The sequence below is a fragment of the Ambystoma mexicanum genome, chromosome 7q (assembly GCF_040938575.1).
Source record: "Ambystoma mexicanum isolate Mex_15411 chromosome 7q, UKY_AmexF1_1, whole genome shotgun sequence".
In the NCBI taxonomy this organism is placed as follows: Eukaryota; Metazoa; Chordata; class Amphibia; order Caudata; family Ambystomatidae; genus Ambystoma; species Ambystoma mexicanum.
The window spans coordinates 409892022-409912816 of NC_090941.1; the positions used below are offsets into that span (position 1 = coordinate 409892022).

The 20795-nt window shown below is 47.0% G+C and overlaps 1 protein-coding gene across 7 annotated transcripts in view; it reads left to right on the plus strand.

Annotated features, from left to right (window-relative positions):
• Positions 1-20795, plus strand: part of DIAPH3 (diaphanous related formin 3) — a 2562783-nt gene that overhangs the window by 744471 nt on the left and 1797517 nt on the right. For all 7 annotated transcript variants that reach the window (XM_069640497.1, XM_069640493.1, XM_069640496.1 and 4 more), the window contains one exon: positions 16534-16670. In XM_069640497.1, the coding sequence (XP_069496598.1) occupies positions 16534-16670 (137 nt within the window). The remainder of the gene's footprint in view (positions 1-16533; positions 16671-20795) is intronic.

The following is a 20795-nucleotide window of genomic DNA, read 5'->3' on the forward strand; positions in this document are numbered from 1 at the left end:
TGTTCTGACAGGAGAGTCTACCAGAGTAGAGAACATGTATCAATAAAAGTCTGGCACGTGAATGGGTCAGGTAGAAGCCTTTGAAGTACTGTGGTATGGTTAAAAATCTTGAAGTTGAAGAACCACTTAAGTATTTTGTTGGTTGATGCAGAATCCTCCTGACAAATTAAAAACAGTGAAGCAAGTGTTATGTGAACTAATGCTGAAACCTTTAATAATCCTTACACAGACCATTTTGTTCACTCTTTCCACTTTACAAGAAGCCATCGATGTACTAGGATCAGTGGGAAAGTTAAATAAGGGATTTTCCCCTTCCTCTTGTCCTATTTCCTCCCTCATGTGATCCTCCTGCAGAACACACCAGGGTCAGGATCCGGAAGGGTCTACCTTTCCCTGACCTCATGACGAGTCCCCAGACCTACAGATTCATCACATAATGCTACTTTAGAAAGTATGTAGGACTATTGATAACCATTGTTTTTTAGATTCTTGGATAGGAAAGCATAGTACATTTTGGAGATGTTGAAAACCAGTTTTCGAAGGGATTGTGTCCTCCGATGTATTCTACATCTTTGAAAGTAATTACCACAGCTGTGCTGCTTCGGAAAACTTTTTCGGCGTAGGCGTCCTGCGTCGATGACATAGATACGCTGTCCCTCGAGGGCCTCCGTTGATGGTCGACATCACCAGTTGTTATATCTAGGATGCACGACGCCCGTAGCCTCAGTTCCGTTTTTTCCACGAACGTGTTCGCTTCAGAATCTCGGCACGCCTCAGTTCTTCTAAACTTAGTTCAGGTCTTTGTCGTCTTCTACCCCGAAGTCGGGCTTCAAAAAGTGTCAGGACTGCGGTTCCAAAATGTCGGTTACGGACCTGCACGATGTCTGCCTCAGTTGCCTCGGTGAAAGCCACGCCACCGACGATTGCGATGACTGCAGTCCCTTACTTCGAAGGCCTTGCGGGAGCGAAAGAAGTTGTTGTCGGTAGGTAGGGTTTCTAAAACCCGTAAGTCGAAATCTACTTGTTTCGACCGATGATTAGAGGGGCGACGCTCCGCGTCGGCGTAAGTCCAGGCGGGGTCTCGGAGTGTGTCCTGCCATTCCTCTGCCTCTTTGAGGCATTCACAGAAGCGCCGTCACCGGTCGCCTTCCTCGTCGGAAGACTCCGCCAGACGGCGGGTAACTTGTCCCACTAAACACTTGTTGCCGGCTGAATGGGATGCATTCCGCCAGCAGATGATGGCGATTTTCAAATCGCAAGGCACCGTTCCGTCGGCGCCTTTGAGAGAAGCCGGCAGGGAATGAGCTAGAGCCACTGCTCGCACGCCTCTGGGCTCGGGCAGTCGGCGCGATCATCGGGAGCCGTCGAGGTCCCTATCCGACAAGGGTGATCGCCATAGCTGTGCCAGGTCCAGGTCCTAGTCCTCGATGCCATCGGAGCCTGTGAGGCCTTCTAAGAAGGCATCAACGCCATCGGCGCCATGTCTATCGAGGGACTCTGTCGAGGCTCCGGCTTGAAGAAGTCGTCGATGCCATCGGTGCCGCGGCCATCAAAGGACACGCTCGGGGCTCCGGCCTCAAAGCCGTTGTCGAAGTCGTCGGCTCCTCGGTCGACATCGACGCTGATTCCATCGGCGCCCTCGATGCCTTTTGAGCTGGAGGTGCCCTGGAGGGCTGTGGAAGCTCAGAGAAAGGCTCTCAGCAAGTCTGTGAGGCCTGTTTTTGTGCCCTACTCTGTTCCTCCTTCCAGGGTGGATTTGTTCCAACCCTTGGAGTACATTTCAGAGGTGGAGGAAGGGTCTGATGAGGAGGGGGTTGTGCCTCCTGAGGTTCCTGATGACCTGTTGTCTGGTCATAGCCAACTGGAAAACCTTTGTCAATGCTTACATGACGCCAGTGGTCTTGATACCTCTCCGGAGGTTGTTTGGCAGGCCTGAGCCTATATGCTGACTCCTCGTATAGGCACCTCATGTCGAGGGTGACTTGAGTATTTGGGGTGGTCTGCTCCATCTGCTGATTTTATTCAGGATGATCTGACAGACATCCTGGATCAAGGTCCACCCACTGACCCGGTGTTGCCATTTCATATGGCGTTGAAAAGAAGGGTGGCAGCGGCTTGGACTGCTCCGGAGAGTCTCCGGGCAGTGAATAAGTCGTTTCTGAAAAACGCCCAGCCAGTGGTGACCCCTACTATTTGTCAACGCACCCTACTCCGGAGAGTTTGGTGGTGCAGGCGGCTTCTGCCCCAGAAAAGTAGGCTGCATACCCTATCCCTCCGGATAGGGACGACAAGCGCTTTGATGGTTGGGCGAAGAAGGTATTTTCTTCTGGCGTTATGGCTTTAAAGGCAGCCAACTCTTTGTGCCCTGACAAGATTCACTCACACTCTGTGGAATTGTGTATCGTTGGCGGCTGAGCATATTCCCGAAGGGGAGGAACTGGATGGTTTCCTAGCCCTCGTGCAAGACGGCAAGGAGGCCATGTGTGAATCTGTTCACTGGGGTCAGGACATGGCAGAATGTGTCAGCCGGTCCATGGCTGCGAGCACTGTGATACGCAGGTTTGCGTGGTTGCGGAAGTCGGGGTTTGCTCCGGATGTGCAATCCTGGCTTCTCAACATGCCCTTTGATGGTGTCCATCTTTTTGGCAGCAAGGGTGACGAGAGCCTTGAGAGGTTGCAGACCTCAAAAGCTGCAGCAAAGACTTTGGGTGCTGCAGTACGTCAACCTCCGCCTTTTCGTCCTAGGGGACAGCAATGGAGGGGAGGTTCCTTTCGGTACTACTCTTCCTTTGGTAGATAAGAGGAGCTGCCAGTCAAAGTGGCCACCGTAGGTGTACCAGAGGTGTAAAGCAAGGTACTCGAGGTGCCAAAGCCGCTCGGGCAGTTGCCTGTTTGCCATCAGGCACTGCTGCAGCCGTGTCCGCTCAGTCATGGGGCCATGTCCCATGGTTCGCCAGTTGGGGGCAGACTGGCGCAGCATCTTGGAGAATGGCGTGCCATTACTTCAGATGTGTGGATTCTGGAGATCATAACCCACAGCTACCGTCTCACCTCTCGGCAGAGGCCTCACGACAATCCACCGTGGAAGCTCTCTTTGAAACGTCCGGATCCGCTCATTGCGCAGGAAATCCTATCCCTGCTGGAGAAAAGCGCCATAGAACTGGTGCCTGTAGCTGAGAGGAACCAGGGATGGTATTCCCCTTATTTTTTGATCCCGAAAAAAGATAGGGGATTGAGACCCATCATGGACTTACGTGGGCTGAACAAGCTCCTCAGGAAGGACAAGTTTAAGATGGTAACTCTTTCTCAAGTCCTCCAGCCTCTTCAACTACAAGATTGGTTGGTGTCTATAGACCTCAAGGATGCTTACTTTCATGTGCCGATTCATCAAAAGCACAGGAAGTACCTGAGGTTCGCGGTTGGCGACTCACATTTTCAGTTTTGGGTCCTGCCGTTCGGATTGACCTCCGCCCTGAGGGTCTTCACCAAGCTGATGGTGGTGGTGGCAGCGTATCTCAGGAAAGGGGGGGATTCACGTCTACCCCTACCTGGACGATTGGTTGATCAGGGCGCGTTCTCCCGAGTAAGCCATGGATCATCTGTCCGTCACCTGCCACTCCCTTACAAGCTGGGCTTCTCCCTCAATTTAAAGGAGTCTCATTTGACACCTTCCCAGCGGCTCCAGTACATCGGAGCAGTGCTCAACACATCCCTGGGGATGTGTTCGGCTCATCACATTCTGCAGATGGTGGACACATTTCAACGTGCCCAGAGTCTCTCGGCGTTCGAGTTCTTGAGGTTGCTCGGCCTCATGGCATCCTGCATTTTCCTGGTGCCAGAGGCCAGGCTGCGGATGAGATCTCTGCAGTGGCCTCTCAAGATGCAGATGTTGCAGTTCTCCGACAGATGTCGGATCCCATTCAGATTCCGCCCTCGGTCGCACAGGATCTTCTGTGATGGGCCGTCGAAGGCAATCTGATGAAGGGTGCTCCATTTTGCAACCGTGGCCAGTGGTCACGATCGTGACGGACGCATCCCTCACGGGTTGGGGAGCTCATGCCAACGAGTTGACGGCCAGCGGCCGTTGGTCTCTGTCGGAGTCCAGATTCTACATCAATCTGTTAGAGCTGCGGGCTGTCAGGCTAGCACCGAAGGCTTTTCGGCTGTCTGTGCGGGGGAAGAATGTCCTGATTATGATGGACAATACAGTGGCCATGCACTACCTCAACAAAAAGGGGGGGCAGAGTCACTCCTGTTGTGCAGGGAGGCAATGCAGCTCTGGTTCTGGGCCATTCAGCAGGAAATTTCAATCCCAGCAGTTCATTTGCCCGGAGACGAAAATGCAGCAGTGGACTCTCTGAGCAGGCAGAGCACGGTCTCTCACGAGTGGAAGCTGGCTCAGGAAGTTCTGTTGGAGATCTTCACCCTTTGGGGAACCCGGCAAGTGGATCTCTTTGCCACCAGTGTCAACCGGAAGTGCGAAAGATTCTGCTCGCAGGAATTTCCTCCAAGAGGAGCCTTAGGGGACGCGTTCTTAGTGGAGTGGTACTTCCCACTGCTGTACGCGTTTCCTCCATTCCTCGTCATTCCGCAGGTGTTGAGGAAGTTATGGAGGTTCGGTTCCCAGATGATCCTCATTGCTCCGGCATGGGCCAGGAGAGCGTGGTACCCAGACCTTCTCAACATGTCCATCTGCCCTCCACGTCGTCTACCCTACCGAGACGATCTGCTCTCACGGGAGGGGGGTCGGGTTCTCCATCCAGAGGTCAAGTCCCTCAGCCTTCACGCTTGGTATCTGAAAGGTTGAGGTACAAGGATTGGCACCTCCCCGAGGATGTGATGGAGGTGTTGCTTTCGGCCAGAAGGCCCGCAACAAAAACTCTGTACCGTTATCGTTGAGAAAGTTCTGCGACTGGTGCAGAGTACAGAATGTGGATCCTTTCCAATGTTCCATTCCTTTGGTTTTGTCTTTTTTGCTTTTTTTAGCCCACAAGGCCCTGCAAGTGGGTACCTTTAAGGGTTACCTGGCGGCGCTGTCAATATTTAAGCGCTTGTCTGAGGAATGTTCTTATTTTAGAATCCCTTTGATAGCTCAGTTTGTAAAAGGGCTAACTAATGTGTTTCCGCCGTCGCCTTTCCAGGTGCCGGGATGGGATTTGAATTTGGTTTTAAAGTTCCTAATGGGAGCTCCGTTTGAGCCCTTACATTCTTGTCCGTTGCGACCATTGCCCTTTAAAATTGTTTTTTTAGTTGCGGTTACTTCCGCACGCAGAATGAGTGAGTTGCAGGCACTTAACGCCAAACCACCCTTCACTGTGTTCCATAAGGACAGGGTTGTCCTTCGGGTGCATCCTTCCTTTCTTCCGAAGGTTGTGTCAGAATTCCATCTGAGCCAGAAGGTAATTCTTCCGGCGTTCTATACTCCTCCACATCCTGGTAAGGAAGTGGAGAGGCTCTATAGGTTGGAACCTAGGAGAGCTTCGAGTTTCTATCTCTCACGGATGTCCCGGGTCAGAGTGGACGATCAGCTCTTTATTGGTTATGCTGGAAGGCGTTTAGGTCAGGCTGTTTCCAAGCAGACCTTATCTAGATGGATCATTTTGACGATCTGAGTGTTACCGTTTGGCAGGAAAGCATCCTCCAGTAGGCTTAGGGGCTAATTCTACTAGGGGTATGGCTGCCTCCAGTGCCCTACAGAGGGGTGATCCGATTCGCAATATTTGCGAAGCAGCCACATGGGCCTCTGTCCATACTTTTGTGAAACATTATTCCTTGGACTCTATCCATGGGCAGGATTTGGCCTTTGGTAAGGCAGTCCTCTATTCTGCAATTTGATTGGGCATTCTAAATTGATGCAATTGTAAATTCTTTTCCAACCTCAATATGTTGGTACTGCTTTGGGAGTCTGTCAAAGATGTGGAATACGTCAGAGGACACAATCCCTTCAAAGAACAAGTTACTTATCTTACCTGGTAACCTTCTTTCGATGGGATGTTCCTCCGACGTATTCCACATCGTACCCTCCCTACCTGCCCCTCTATAGAATTTCTTATGCGATTGCTGTTTACGTTTCCGCAAGGCTTTCTCTAGTCATACTGGCAGGAGATTGGTACCACACGTTCTGGGGAAAAAACTACAACTGAGGCTACGGGCGTCGTGCGTCCTAGATATAACATCCGGTGACGTCGACCATCGACAGAGGCCCTCGAGGGACAGCGTATCGACATAGGACGCCTACGCCGAAAAAGTTTCCCGAAGCAGCACAGCTGTGGTAATTACTGTCAAAGATGTGGAATACGCGTAGAAACATCCCATCGAAAAACGTTTCCAGGTAAGATAAGTAACTTGTTCTTCTACAGTGTATAATTTCAGTAGAAATTAAGTATCTGTAAAAAGTTAACTATCTTATTATCATTTTTTTTTTGTTGCTGCAGTCAATTAGTGACCTTGGAATACATTGTTGTGATTGTGTTCATTTTGGACTTTCGAATGGAAATGTAGGTAGCAGGGGTAAATCTGTCTCATTGCATTATTGATCAAATAGGAATGGTAATTCAAGTCTGAGCATTATCTATTGAAATATCATTATTATTTCCTCTTTAAATTCTACTGATATGATGATTTTTGAAATGTAAAAGTGGATCATTTGCTTAGAAAGAAAATTCAATTGAAAATATAGTTATACATCTTTTAGTGGATATGTTTGGGAGTGAATTAGAGCTGGACAGAAGATCTAGGACGGCCATGTTGACATCTTTACAATATTTGTACTATATGGAAGTTGTAAAAATGATGCAATTGTTTTCCTTCACCACTTGCCGTCTCAGTTGTGCACTTTGTTAAAATATATGTAAAAGTACTAAAACAGTGCTAAATAAAAATCACAATTTTTAATTTTGATGAGATTTTCTTTGCCTAAACTAAAAATGTACACTGCTAGTGCATTGTATATTTTGAAACTTCGCTATTATATTGTTACCTGGTTGAGGGTAAGAGTGTTTAACATACTTGTTGCAGAGTGGACATGGCCTTACATCATGTCAGTGGGTCCTGCATAAGATGTAGCATAACAAAACCATTGAAATCAAGTGAAAAAATGAACTTTAACTAGAGTTAAGATTAACTAATTAATTGTAACAAAAACCATGAAATTTGGTGGACGTGGGAGGTGAAGACCAAAATAACTGCCCCCTAACTCACCTCCATTGTTCAGCCCATGAGCAAAAACATACAATCATAGCAGCAAGCAACAATGAGATAAAAAAATTACATCATGGTCGACACCATCAGTTGGAGTGGGAAGGGGACTCAGAGTTATGACTGTCATCGCTGCCCACACCAACTGAATTTCACAGGTTTTGTTGTGACGTATTGGATCATCTTAACTCTGCCTAAGTTAAAGTGTTTTTCACTGAATTCTTATATGTAGCCCTTTTCGAGAGGTGACAGCACAAGATGGTGGTCTAGTGTTTCTCAACACTGAGTCTGTCCATATCTTTCATATTGTCCAGTACTGGCACATGAAAACTGAACTGGGACGTCACATGTTATAGTGGTCATAGCCCCCCATTTCAACCTTTCTCCTTGGCTACAGAGTGGGAATCACTAAGGAAATACAACGGGGACCATACAATGGAAGTTTCTGTGCCTAGCTTTAGCTTAAATTACACGATTTTGTCATATGAACAAAAATAAAATATTCCCTACAGAAATGCATGTAAGAAACACCAAGAGCCACACCTTTCCTTAACAATAGCCACAGTTAAAACGATGACTACGCAATAATTAGTATAGATAACACAATAGATCTCTGATGAAAGGTGCTTTCCAATAATACTTCTTGAAAGCGGCCTTGTACACATGCATTGACCATAAATCACCTTTCAGATGGAGGTGGTTTACTGTAGTGTATTCACGTTTTTATACATTTCTAAACTATGTAAATAATACTGTTAGCCAGCTTCTTCCTTAACACTTGCACCACAGACCATTTCTGCAACACAAGACATAATTACCAACTTCATAATCTTCTTGACGTATCACTTTTTCTGAAGTAAGTCTCCTGAATCCGCTCAAGACTTGGGCCATGCCTAATGGAAACCACATCGCCATGTAGGCTGCAGCAATATATTTCAATGCATTTTTATTATGCATATTTCTGCACTTTCAAAGAGACTGCTTTTCAATATTTCACATCAGTTCTTTTTTTAATCCCTTTGTTAGGATGGAAAGCCTGCCATCTCAACAGAACTGCTTGTTTTTTTCCATAATTTCTTAGTGTTTTAGCAAAGCTGTTACAAAAACGGAAAGTGCAAGCCCTTCCTCGCTCCGTTTTGAAAGAATCCTTCATTATTAGTACTCCAATAAATAACGAATATTCACAGATCTCATTCCGTAAACATTTATACAAGAATAACTTTCTAATATCTCAGTAGAATCTTCTTCAAAATAGCTTGCATCTATAAACAGATTTTGCGCCACACTTACTTTGAGGTGTTGAATTTAATGTTATTCTAGTTCAGCTCAGTGTATGGTACATGCCCGACAACGTGATATAGACGATTATATTTTTTATAGCAATAAACCATACATAATATCACATAAAAAACTGTGTCTGCAAATTTCACTGTGAAACACTATTCCCCTTAAAAAAAAAACCTGTTTTTACTCTCCCTATGTTTAAGTGCCATGTTCTTGAACGACTACGTATGTTCAAGTACTGAACGTATAAAACAAAGAGAATAGCATGGCAAACTTTATTTTGTTAACCAATAAAGGTGGTTCCTAAGGTCCTTTTGTGTGCAATAAAATATTAGAAACTGTTAGCTGCACAGTGAATCATCATTTCTCTCCATCCACATGACGGTGGCACTACCAGAAAGTCAAAACACACTAACATCTTTTACCCTGACACGGAGGGTGGTGAAACATGGTACCTGGGATAGGGAGGTGAGCCCGCTAAGCGAAATCCTCGTTAGGCATTTGGGAAAGGAAAGCAGGACCTAACTGGGAGTGACTCCCTTCAAAGGGACATGGACTTTCATTCCCATAACTCCCTATTACTATTCATTTTCTGCATACATGGGAATCCGAGAAAGAACATTCAGTTGTGAGACTCTAACATTGAAAGTGCCTTTGGATGTTTGGCTCAAGACAATGCTGATCTCTCTGTGGACTTGGCAGCTGAACATAATCAAAACACCCCTTTTGTGTATCAGAGCATGAATAAAGGCAAGTTCATCCTTGAATGAAGGAGGAGAGGCAATATGCAGAGGCAAGCATCCGACGTGCCGACGTCATTGCTGGGCAGAACATGCTGTGGCGCGGAGAGACCCCGGAGAAGTGGAGGGCTGCCGCTGACAAGGCGCTGTAAAGAGTTGGTGAAGACCAGACCGAGCAGAGCTGGCCTGATCTGGCGGCATGACCATGCGAAGGATGTGGTGGGCCCAGGACCCGAGAATCTATGATAAACCCAGAGCACGAGGGAGGATCGAATCCTCTGCTCAAAATGAAGGAGTCGAGGGGCAGAGAAGCGCTGAGACGAGCGGAACAGCAAATTCGCTCATATCCAGACTGCAACACCAGAAAGCCGTGCAGAACGCTACCAAGTAGGGGCCACCTCGCTTGAGCAAATCCTGTGACAGAGAAGGTACCCGGGTTGCTCATAGTGAAAGGAGGAGAAGGAAGGATTACCCTAAACACCTAGCAGGGCATAAAGGCCGAGAGAGAGGGAAGGAAACAAGTAACATTAAGGGTTCCGGGAGGCCAAGAACACTGAATATTGTAATCAGTGTAATGAATCGAGGGTATGCGTTCCTTATCCCCAGTGGGGAGTCACCCCCTTTGAGACAATGGAGGTGAGCCTGCTCTGCAAAACCCTCTGTAGGGGTTTGGGCAAGTGGGACCTCAATGGGAGGGAGGTCTCTTTTGGGGGAAAAGGGAGTAGCATTCTGAAGAGGAATTACCTGGACCAAATACCCTGTCTGCATATATGGGACTACCTGCTATGAAGATTAATCCGTAAACCTTATGTTCGGTTTTGGGCAATGTGGGAACAAAACAGCCATACCAAGGAAAAGGAGATGTCTCTTTTTAAAAGAGAAGTGTATATAATTGGGACGAGTAGCTCTTGTGAGGAGAGAGAGTATGGTACACTGGGGAAGTCCCCTTACGTGATTATACCTTGGAGAGGCTGAGCAGCCCAAAGTCTCGAAGCCCACAACATTTGGGAAGGCGAGGAATGCCAGAGTGAGATGCGGGAAAGATGAAGATTCCTGCAATCGGAGACCTGTTGCCCGAACGGAGACCCAAGACCCAAACAAGGTGGTGGTGTGACCACGGCTGCTACGTGGTGGGTGAGACGCCCAAAGGACGACGCTGAGGCCACCGTAGAAGGGATTACTGCCAATTCCCTACAGCCCTCATCTGTAGACAGCACCTTAAGTCACAGTTGTCGAATACTGTGCCGGCGAAGGTAGTCACCAAGAAGAGCAACCAGAGAAGCTGAACACCCAAGTGTGTGCCCGAGCCCTGCGAGGTTCCCCAGTGTCGAAAAAGGTATAGGGTAGAATGGGAGAGGCGGGAGGCTGCCAGGACCGCGTATTGGGAGGCGAGAGAACTCTGTCACAAGTATGAAAGTCGAACATTAAATGAGCAGCATTGGAGAAATCTGAAACCAATACGGAGTGTGGCGAACGCCATTTGGCATCTAGATAACAATTGGAAACTAATACCATGGGAGAAAGGGATAAGCCTCCAGGTAATGACGCTAGAAGAGAGGAGGGAGCCCGCTGGAATAAGTCTAACGTATTGTGAAATCAGACTGTCAAGGGAACAGAATTATAAAAGAGAAAATCCAATAGCAAGAACAGAAGAGGGGGGTGGAAGGGGCTCATAATTTGGGTAAGGTCATACAAACCTAGGGTTGGTGAACCCTCAATATAAGGGATCTACACGTAAAGACCATAGTGCGAGAAACTATTTCAAGGACAATTGTCATAAAGCTGGCATTAAAGAGAATGTGATCTCTTGGCACTCCGGCGGGTCTGCAAAGGAAGGAGGATTGCAGGGTTTGTTAGTGGGATTGAGGGGGAGAAGAGCAAGGGAGCTTTGATGTGCTGTTGGCAGCTTCAGTTCAGAGAAACCGGTCACTGAGATTTGGTGCGTTTTTCGGTCAGTAGACTTCATCTGGTGTTGAAGTGTGGTTGTGTGTGGTTTGTTTTGATGTTGGGTGTTGTGAAGTGCACGCGGTTTTGGTGCAGTAGAGCAGTGGTTGTGTTTATTTAGTTCAGGGTTTGTGGGTGCGTAATAAGAAAGATGAGTTGAGTGCAGTTGCTTAGTGGCAATAAATTTCCTACCCTGAACAATCCCTCCAAAAAGTCGATAGATTTCCCACCTCCAACAGATCATACAAGTGTGATGCCTTTCCCATCCCAGCAATCCATCGATGTAAGACGCATTCCCTGTCTCTAACATTTCATCCAAGTGCGGCACAGTTTCTGCCCCCAAACATTCCATTTAAGTGAGATCCATTTCTCACTCCTAGCAAACCATCTAAGTGCAATACATCTCCTGCTCCTAACCATCTGTCCAGGTTTGACACGCTTCCCTGCCCCAATACTCCATCCTCTTCCTGTCCCCAACTGCCCATCCAGGTGTGACACATCCTCCCCCTCGTTCATCCCCCTCCCCTCTGACCACAATCAATCCCGGTATGACACTTTCCATCTATAAACAATTAATCTTGTATATTGATTTATTTTATCTATTGTTTGCTTGTTAGGCACTTATACAGCAAGTCAAATACTGTTTCAAAGCGCCCACAGGGCAAAGGGAGGGAACAAGTGAGTGAAACACATTACAAAACACAATATTTAAGAGCAGTGAGGAAAAAGGACAAACCATGTGAGCATTCAGAACATGCGAGTGCAGCAAGGAAGAGGGCAGAGGGGATAAGTGCTGGGGAGTCCAAGTTCATGGGTGAGCCACAGATGAAGTGTGATGATTCTTGAGTGCTACACGTTAAGCGTGCTGCACGTTCAGAGTGTAAGTGCGAACCTTCCTGCCTTCAACAGTTTATTGAAGTGCGATGCATTTCCCAACCCAACAATCTGTCTCAGGGAGACGAACCCTGCATGCTACAGATGTTACATAGTGCCTGTCTCAGGGCGCAGCAAGGAGTATAATGCTTAGCTATATTATACCAGATGCAGAATGTGGCTAACCTACACATACTTGTTGAGTGTAGAATGCGACTAGTTTACACAGTTAGGCTACCTGCCGGGTAAGGTAAATGCTGGCAGTTGTATATCATCGGGTAGGAAGAGCAGTGGCCTTTTCTGGAGTTCAAGAGAAAGCTGCGAGGAAGAAGGCAAGAAGATAGATGGTCAGGAGAAGAGAGATGTTTTCTTGGCCTATTTTGAGTTATTCCTATTAGTGGTAGGGGTCAGGTAGAGTTACGTTTGGGACTGAGGATAAAGTATACTTTTGACTTCCTGACGACAGACGAGCACCTTTAATTTGGCTAGGCAGGGTGATCTCTTTAGTAGTAGGGAAGATGAGCCTTTTTCTTAAATTTTAATTAAAGAAAGGTAACATGTTCTCAATGTGTCGGATTCCTTTCTCTGACACGCCACCTCAGCCAAATGGCTCAAAGAAGCTCTTGAGAACCAAGAGAGGCCTATGTGAAGAGTAGGGGGGGTCACCAACAACCCTGGAGATAAGTGACACATTGGGACAGAGAAATGCAAGAGAGGCAGAAGGGCCCAATTATACAAGCGGGAGAGCATATTCAAGGGGTTCACAGAGACAACCAAGACATGGACATAGTGCAGAGAAACCCACGCAAGTGGTGGACAGAGATTAAGGCGGTATACCTCCATCTACGACAACTTGAACATTTTATTTTTCTCAGGAACTGAGACTTTATTTTGGAAACCTTTTTGGAACTTTGACAAGAAGGGCCAAAACTTTAAAACCCGTAAGAACTGTTTTTTACCAATAATAAATGGCTCTGAAACCAAGGGATTCCTGGAAACCCTGAATGAGATTGGGGTGAATAACTCTAAAGGCAGGACACTCTGCCTAGTTTTCGTTCGTTTCGTGGTAGGGACAGTTTAGAGGATAGGTTTTCGATGGTGGACCATTTTTGTTATTTTGACTATTGACTAGCACCATGAGTATAGTTTTATGAAGCAACGCCCCTTTTAGCAAGGCATTTTCTCTTGAAATAAAACCATTCAATACTATGTTCTCTGGTCTGAGTCCTTTTATCTAGCCGCAGTTGACCCTGGCATTGACAAGACCCATTAACCTCTTTACCTGCCAGGGTCTTGTGTCCAATTTGTCATACCACAACTTGGATTTAAAACATACTTAACTAGTTTACCCCGACACTGAGGACGGTGAAACACACTATCTGTTTACCACAATACAGTCACTGCATTTTCATGTGTGATGTCATCAGTGACTTCATAGATTTCATTTGTAATGTGATGTGTATCCATATGGGCAGAGTATGGTGGGGCAAGCGAGTTATTGCTGCTTATCTTACCATAAAGTTTACGTTGCTATGGTATTGCATTGCAGACAAAATATGTACATTGTGTGTATATATACACCTGTAAAGCCTCAGTGTGTGGATAAAGTAGTAAACCTGGGGTGGAAGGAAAAGAAAAAGGCATTTAGGACCTGGGTATAAGGGTGCTCCAGAAGTGGTGGATGGGTTGCAAGAAAAAAGGGTGAAATACAGGAATCTGGGACCATAGCAAACGGCCAAACTGAGAGATTAGTTTGAGAACAAACATGCGGGGTAATGCCGAATGTACCCTGGGGTCCAAATATCTGTGCAGGGCTCAGTGCCTAACCCCATCTGTAGACCCAAGGGTGCTGGGTGGGGGTACTGGGTAGGATTGTCCCAGAGAACCAACGCATGACCCGAATGACTTTGGAAATAATCAAGAAAGACATGAAGCCAAGGAAGAAGTGTTCGGGGTACTAGAGAATCCCGAATACTGTGAGTGACTGTTAGACCCACAGAGGAGACAGTGGTGAATTGAGGTAGAGGTGAAAAGAGTGAGGACTGCGATCTTCTGAGCATGCAAGAGACTCGGGAATCCCACCAAGTGCTGATTATATTGTCCCTCACTCCATCCTGTGGGCTCAGTCAAAACAAATCCCTTTTAGTCTATGCTAACACCTTCATGGGTCTCTTCCCCTTTCATGTTGGTGAACTGTGCAATGTATAAATAGGTTCGGTATCACCATGTCCCAACCTGATCTCCTCACCACCGCTTCCTCAAGTACCGTTTATGGGCAAGCAGTATTAAGGTCTACTTCCTTTTCTGAACTCTCCCTCAGAAGCTGAAAATAACTTAATTTCATTAGTATGCAAGGAGCACCAGATCTTTACCTCACTAGGACACAAAACATCAGATTCTTTGAGCGATTGTGCCATAGGGTGACTCCAGAGCGGCAGACAAGTTGCCAAGGCTACCATCCCTCAATGACAGTGCAGTGCATTTCGGAATGCTGCTCAGTGCAGATAGCCCCTCCTCCAAAGGGTCTTAGTTCAGATCTGGTGCATACCCAAGCAGCATCTGTGGCCTTGCACCCCTGCATCTTTAATTGATCTGCAGTGTAGCATCATCTTCAGCATTCTGCAGCCATTACTACCTTGGCTCCAGAGCTCATGCCCAGTTTGGACAGGCAGTACTGAATCGTTTGTTAGTTAGGTTCCCGACCCATCAGATTATTTCTAGTTGAGAAATCACCCATAAGTATAGTAAAAAGAGGAAGATTAGGCAACCTTTGCAATCATTGCCATGAGGAGTTCAGCCGCATCCATTGCGCTCCGCTCCTAGACGTTCCAGGCCTAATCTTCCTGCCTGTAGGACCTGAATAACTTCTGAGTCGTGCCATGCAACTTAGTGTCATGGATCCTTCATTCTCCAAGGACTCCCAAAACACAGCGCCCCCGCTGCAACTATAGCAGACGATTACCCACACTCACAGTACCACGATCAGCGTTCATCCTGATGAAGGCCCCTCCAATTTCGGGCTCTTACCCAGCCCCACATGGCCGAAACACTCCAGTGTCGATGTCCCGTGACACAACCCCATTGTATATGTGTTTGTAGATAGTGTTGTGTACACCGTCTTGTTCAGCATCCCCGGACCTACTACAGTCCTGGGTAGCACTTTGTCATATTTTGTCTTCACTTATCTGTACCTGAGACTTGTGCACCATTTTGGAAATTGTATCTCAATACCACAGAGGTCGATACTCACCTGTATTTCCTGTTTCAAACAAATTCTGTCCGTAATACTTTCGTGCTTATCGAAAGTCATGTATACTTTTAAAATTGTCATCTGTGCAAAAAATTGGTTGGAGGCAAAAATAAAATAGCGTCCAAACCAGATAGCTGTCTACGGATCTCTCACCCTGATTTCTAGCATTTTGTATACAGGTACCCTCCTGGGCATATCAGTGCTCCGCTAGGCGCCCTTTATATATCTTTTGGATCCCACGCAGCCCTAACATGTTCCCTAAGACACTTTTCCTTATGTAGTTGTGGTCCTTCAACAAGAGAAAATGTTCCCAAATGCCTTTGCCTCACTCATCCTACCATAATGAATCCGACTTGCAGACCGAGTAGTTCTGGTAAGGCAGGGGGAGACGGTGTTTGGCTGCTTCCTCTTCATTAAAGTAGATTCATTCGAAGCATTTACAAAATGGGGCAGTGCAGCGAGCCATTAGTGCCTCCACTGTGGGAGAGTTGATGCTCTCTTCAGCTAGGCAAAATTATCAATGGCAATATTTACATCTTGCTGAAAATCTAAAGTCTGACAATGATTACTCATTATTTCACATTGGCTGTAATTATATTTTTCATTTTGCTGTGTAAAATGTACATTTGATTAAAAGTACTATTTTGAGACTGTTCGTGCCACAGAGGAGTCTGAAAACCCGCATCTAGTATGCCTCTCTATGCTTCCCTTCTGTGCAGGTTGCTGTTCTGAATCACCATGGTAACCACTCGTAGGATGTGCTTGGGGATGCATATTTCTCTTGCATAGCACCTGTATGTCAAAAATCTATTGAAAACGATATTGTCATGTGTTGACGTGCTAACGATATCCTAGCACTGGGGAAAGACTTATTTTCGCGCAGGATAGGCAGGAGTGGTGACATTTTGAAGCAGTATTTCGGAGCATATTGACATTTACTGTGAACGCTTCCTATAAATCTAATGAGCGAACTGTTTGTGTTGCAGTTGATATGACAAACAAGCTGCCAGTGGATCTTCAGGTGGGTACTGATTGCCAGTGTTAGGGAATCCCTTCCCGGATCCGTCTTCTGCTCCCCAAACCATGTGAATGTCTTCAGCACGTGTAAGCAGGAATTTTAAAAATGGCCTTCATTTTGCAGCCTTTTTTTCGGCTTGTTTCATTGAGTATTTCTTGGTACAGCTCTGTCTCTTACATTTGTTCTCACTTTTGCAATTCTTTTTTTTTATTTGTGTTTTTGTATAGTATGGGCTGGAAAGAATCATAGGAGAAGAAAGGAGTCTTTCACTGCTGGCCAAAGCCATGGACCCCCGACAGGCCAATATGATGACTGATGTAGTCAAGCTTGTCTCGGCAATCTGCATTGTCGGGGAGGAAACCATGTGAGTGTGCCCCTTGCAGGCATTTTTGTTATTTTTCTTTGTACGTCTTTCATATGGCGATGATGTAGATCCTGAGATCAGTAACACCCTCGACTAAGAAGATAGATTGCACAGGTGCATCTCTGGCGTGGAACAGCAAGCTTTCTACAGTCTTGTAGAGACAGCAATACAGAGACAACGTTGTGTCGGAGGATGATCGTGTTAATCCTTTGAGCGCTTTTAGGACTTGTACACATGCACTAAAATGTAGTCACGTTTTGCCATTATGACATTGAAGTCATTTTGCATTATTAAGGACATGGGTTCTGTGCCCTGCACCCGGCTCACGCCCCCAGTCAAAACCTTTTTTAGATCTTGCTCTCTGGATCCAGAGGGATGGAAAGTGCACGTAAATGGGCAATGCATGAACTCACGCTTAATTGTTGTGTAATACATGTTTATACTAATCTGCACAGATTTACAGTTCGAGGCATGTGGAGTTAAACGGGCAGTACAGGCTTTGACTGATGCAAGAACCACAAAAGCCGACAAGAGATTGGTCTTTAAGGTCGGCAACAAACCCTAAATCCCCAGGCAGAAGCTTTCACTCAGCAGTCCTTGGCACCTGCAATAATTTCTCATGTTCCTTCCCCCCCTCTCTGCCTTTAACATGTTGTTTATTTCTTAATTAAACTGTTTTATCTGTATGTCTCGAGATTGCCAGTGTGATCTTCTACAGATAGCTCAAACAAGCACTAGCCCCGAGTAGGTTTTTGCTAAACACCCTCTTGTGCGTTGAACAGAGGGATAGCCTGTGCTTTATTCTCTTTTTCATATATATAATTGACCCCTAGAGACAGGCCCCCCGTCAACAAAAAAAGAGGACTATCGACCCAATATATTCTTTTGGGGCTTTTGCCCAATTTTGTGCCCCTGATACCTCACAACTGCATGTTTATTTTTAGCAAAAGTTATTGAAATCTGCCTTTCACTCACCTCTTCCACCACTTGCTCCATCTCCTCCCTCCGAGGGTTTAAGGCTTTAACTCTAGGAAATACATTGTCACATACCCGTGACTGAGACCTTTCAGAAAGAATGCCAAGACAGTAATGAACACAAAACAATGCACCCTTACTACTCTTGAGGTTCAAACCAGTTCTGTCAGGATGGGCCTTCTAACACAGGTTTTCTTTATAAACTTCTCCAATAATTAAAAGCAAGAACATTCCAAGTCCCCAATCTTGGCAAGACCTCACTGGAATGATCTGATTAATTGACTCTAGGTGGACTCTCATTAAGCATTGTCTGATTTAAGCGATCCTGAACTCTCCTGCCGGTGGGACTAATTCAGAGTTACTGAGGATCCCAACCCCAAAGACTAAACCCAATGCCATAAGCAGGGTATGGTGGCAAAAACCTTTTTGGGAGATCAATGAAAAGATTGATTGATCGATCAATTCCTGGCTTCCCAACTTCCCCACAGTGACCGATGGTTCTACCTCCTTGTTCCTCTTCAGTTCTGCAATAATCTTCCTGTCCCGACATTACACCTCCTTCCACCATCTGTGCTGTCCTGACCTGGCCTTTTGGAAGTTTCCTGCACTGGCTAATTATGTCCTTTAATCTCATCACTGACTCTGTTCGCTGCCAATGTTGTCCCTTCTGCCTTACCACCACCTACGGTTGTTACCCATTTTTTCTCCTACATACCTCCTTAGTGTCACCAGCTCCACCTCCTGTTATTACCACCTTCTCTTTGGTAGCCCTCTGTCTCAATTACCCTGCAGTCACTGCCACCTTCTGCTGTTACCATCTACTCTTAAAAATGGCCAGCACCTCTTATAACTGCCATCCCCTCCAACTCCTCCACCCATACTTCCCTCGAGTGCATCCTTAAAACGCCTGGTATCACCTTCAACACTGCAGCTGCTGGGTGCAGTGTTGTAGTCCAACAACCCACCTCCTTCTCACTACCACTTTTGTCACCTGCTGATAACACCACCTTCTCAATACCACCCTCCTTTTCCAAACCCATCTCTTCAGGTTTTCACTCACCAGCCTTCACTCTCCCTCAACTCTCAAGCCTCTCCTTACGCCAGTCTTCAATGCTCGCCAACCTCTTCCAAATGTCAGCCTTCTCCTTGGCTCCAGCTTCTCTCTCCAAACATCTCCATTTTCTCCATCTCTCAAATAATTGACTAGCTAAATCCCTTTGGTTTTATAGTGCTCAAACCCTTCCATCTGTGTGAGGCAATTGGGGTAGGGCCCTCCTTGTCAGCTGCACCTAAGTTCGTCTGCACTGTCTAGGTTCGTGGGGTAAGGCCAAGTCCACATCTGGCCTAGCTGCCATCTTGAAATTCACCCTCGGCCCGCCCCCTTCGTTTGTGGCCAGTCACCTTGTGCCTGCAATGGATAAAGCTGAAAGCTGTCTATCGTTGAGGTACCTCAAAGGGTAACTGCAATGCTTTCTGCTAGAGGAATTGTAACTTTGTTTCCTAAATGAGTGAACTGTAGGTCATGCAACAATGTACTGGAGCAATCGGTCACAGGAAGTCTCATTGACAGCAATGTTTCCTGCATGAAATCAGGAAATGTTTCAATTCCTTTTTTGAGGTTTTCTTTCCATGTCAAAAGTGGCTTTATAGATATCGCATGGATTCATTTCTCTAATGAAGGTGAAATTGACCTGCACTTTACATAAAGAGGGTTTCGAGGGGATTGGGTCCTCCGACATATTCCATATCTATGACAGGTAATGTCCACAGCTGTGCTGCTTCAGAAAATCTTCGTCGTCTGCGTCCTGCGTCGATGACGTCGATACGCTGTCCTCGAGGGCCTCCGTCGAGCCGATGTCACCGGATGTTATAAGTAGGACGCACGACACCCGTAGCCTCAGTTCCTTTTTTCCGTGAACGTGTTTGCTTCAGAGATCTCAGCGCGCCTCGACTCTTCCGAGTTCTGTTCTTTCGGTTCCTCAAACCTGTTAGTTTGTGAATATCTATGATGTCCTAGTCTTCTTCTACCCTGCGGCCGGGCTTTAAGATGTGCCGGGAATGCGGGTCCAAGATGTCGTTGACGGAGTCGCACGTCGCTTGCCTCTGGTGCCTCGGTGGGGACCACAACATGGATGACTGTGTGGACTGCCAGTCGCTTACTTCGAAGGCCTTGCGGGAGCGTAAGAAGAAGCTTTCTGTAGGTAAGGTGGCTAAGCCCCGGAAGTCGAGGTCCACCGGCCTTTTGACTGACGATTCGAGGGGCGACTCTCCGCATCGTCGTCGTCGGTCCGGGGGTCTCGGTCCCGGAGTAGGTCCTGCCATTCCTCTGCCTCTTTGAGGCACTCACGGAAGTGCCGCCACCGGTCGCCTTCCCCGTCCTCATGTGAGGACTCCGCCCGTCGGCGGGTTGCTTGTTCCAACAAGCATTTCACTATTGCTGAATGGGATTCCTTTCGGCAGGAGATGATGACGATTTTTTAGTCACAGGGCTCTGTCCCGTCCACGCTGTCGAAAGACGCCGGCCGTGACCGTGCTAGAGACACCACTCGCACGCCTTCGGACTCGAGTGGTCGTCGGATCACCGGGCGCCTTCGAGGTCCCTTTCGGATAAGTCCCTTCCAGGTCCCGGTCCTCGACGCCTCGAGACCGTTGGAGCCTCTGCCTGCGGCGCCGAAGTAGTCGAGGGACTCTCTCGAGGCTCTGCCTCCGAGGAAGCCATCGGCGCCCAGGCTGTCGGAGGACACGCTCGGGGCTCCGCCGTCGAGGACTGTGTCGAAGCTGTCGGCGCCACGCTCAACATCGACGCTGATTCCATCAATGCCTTTCGAGGCTGTATCGTCGGAGGTACCCTGTGGCACGGTGGAACCCCCTAGAAAGGCTCTATCCAAGGCTAATAATGTCTTTGTCCCTTTTTCTGTGCCCTCATTCCAGCCTGTGGATTATATTTCTGATGAAGGTGGATGAAGGGTCTGAGGAAGGTATGGTTCCTGAGAAGGTACCTGATGAGATTTTGTCTGGGCATAGCCAGATTGAAGACCTGCAGCATTCTTTGAACGACATTAGTGGTCTGGACACCTCTCCGGAGGTGGAGTTCTGTAGGCCTGAGCCTGGCACCCGTGTCGAGTCCTCGTACCGTCGCCTTATGTCGAG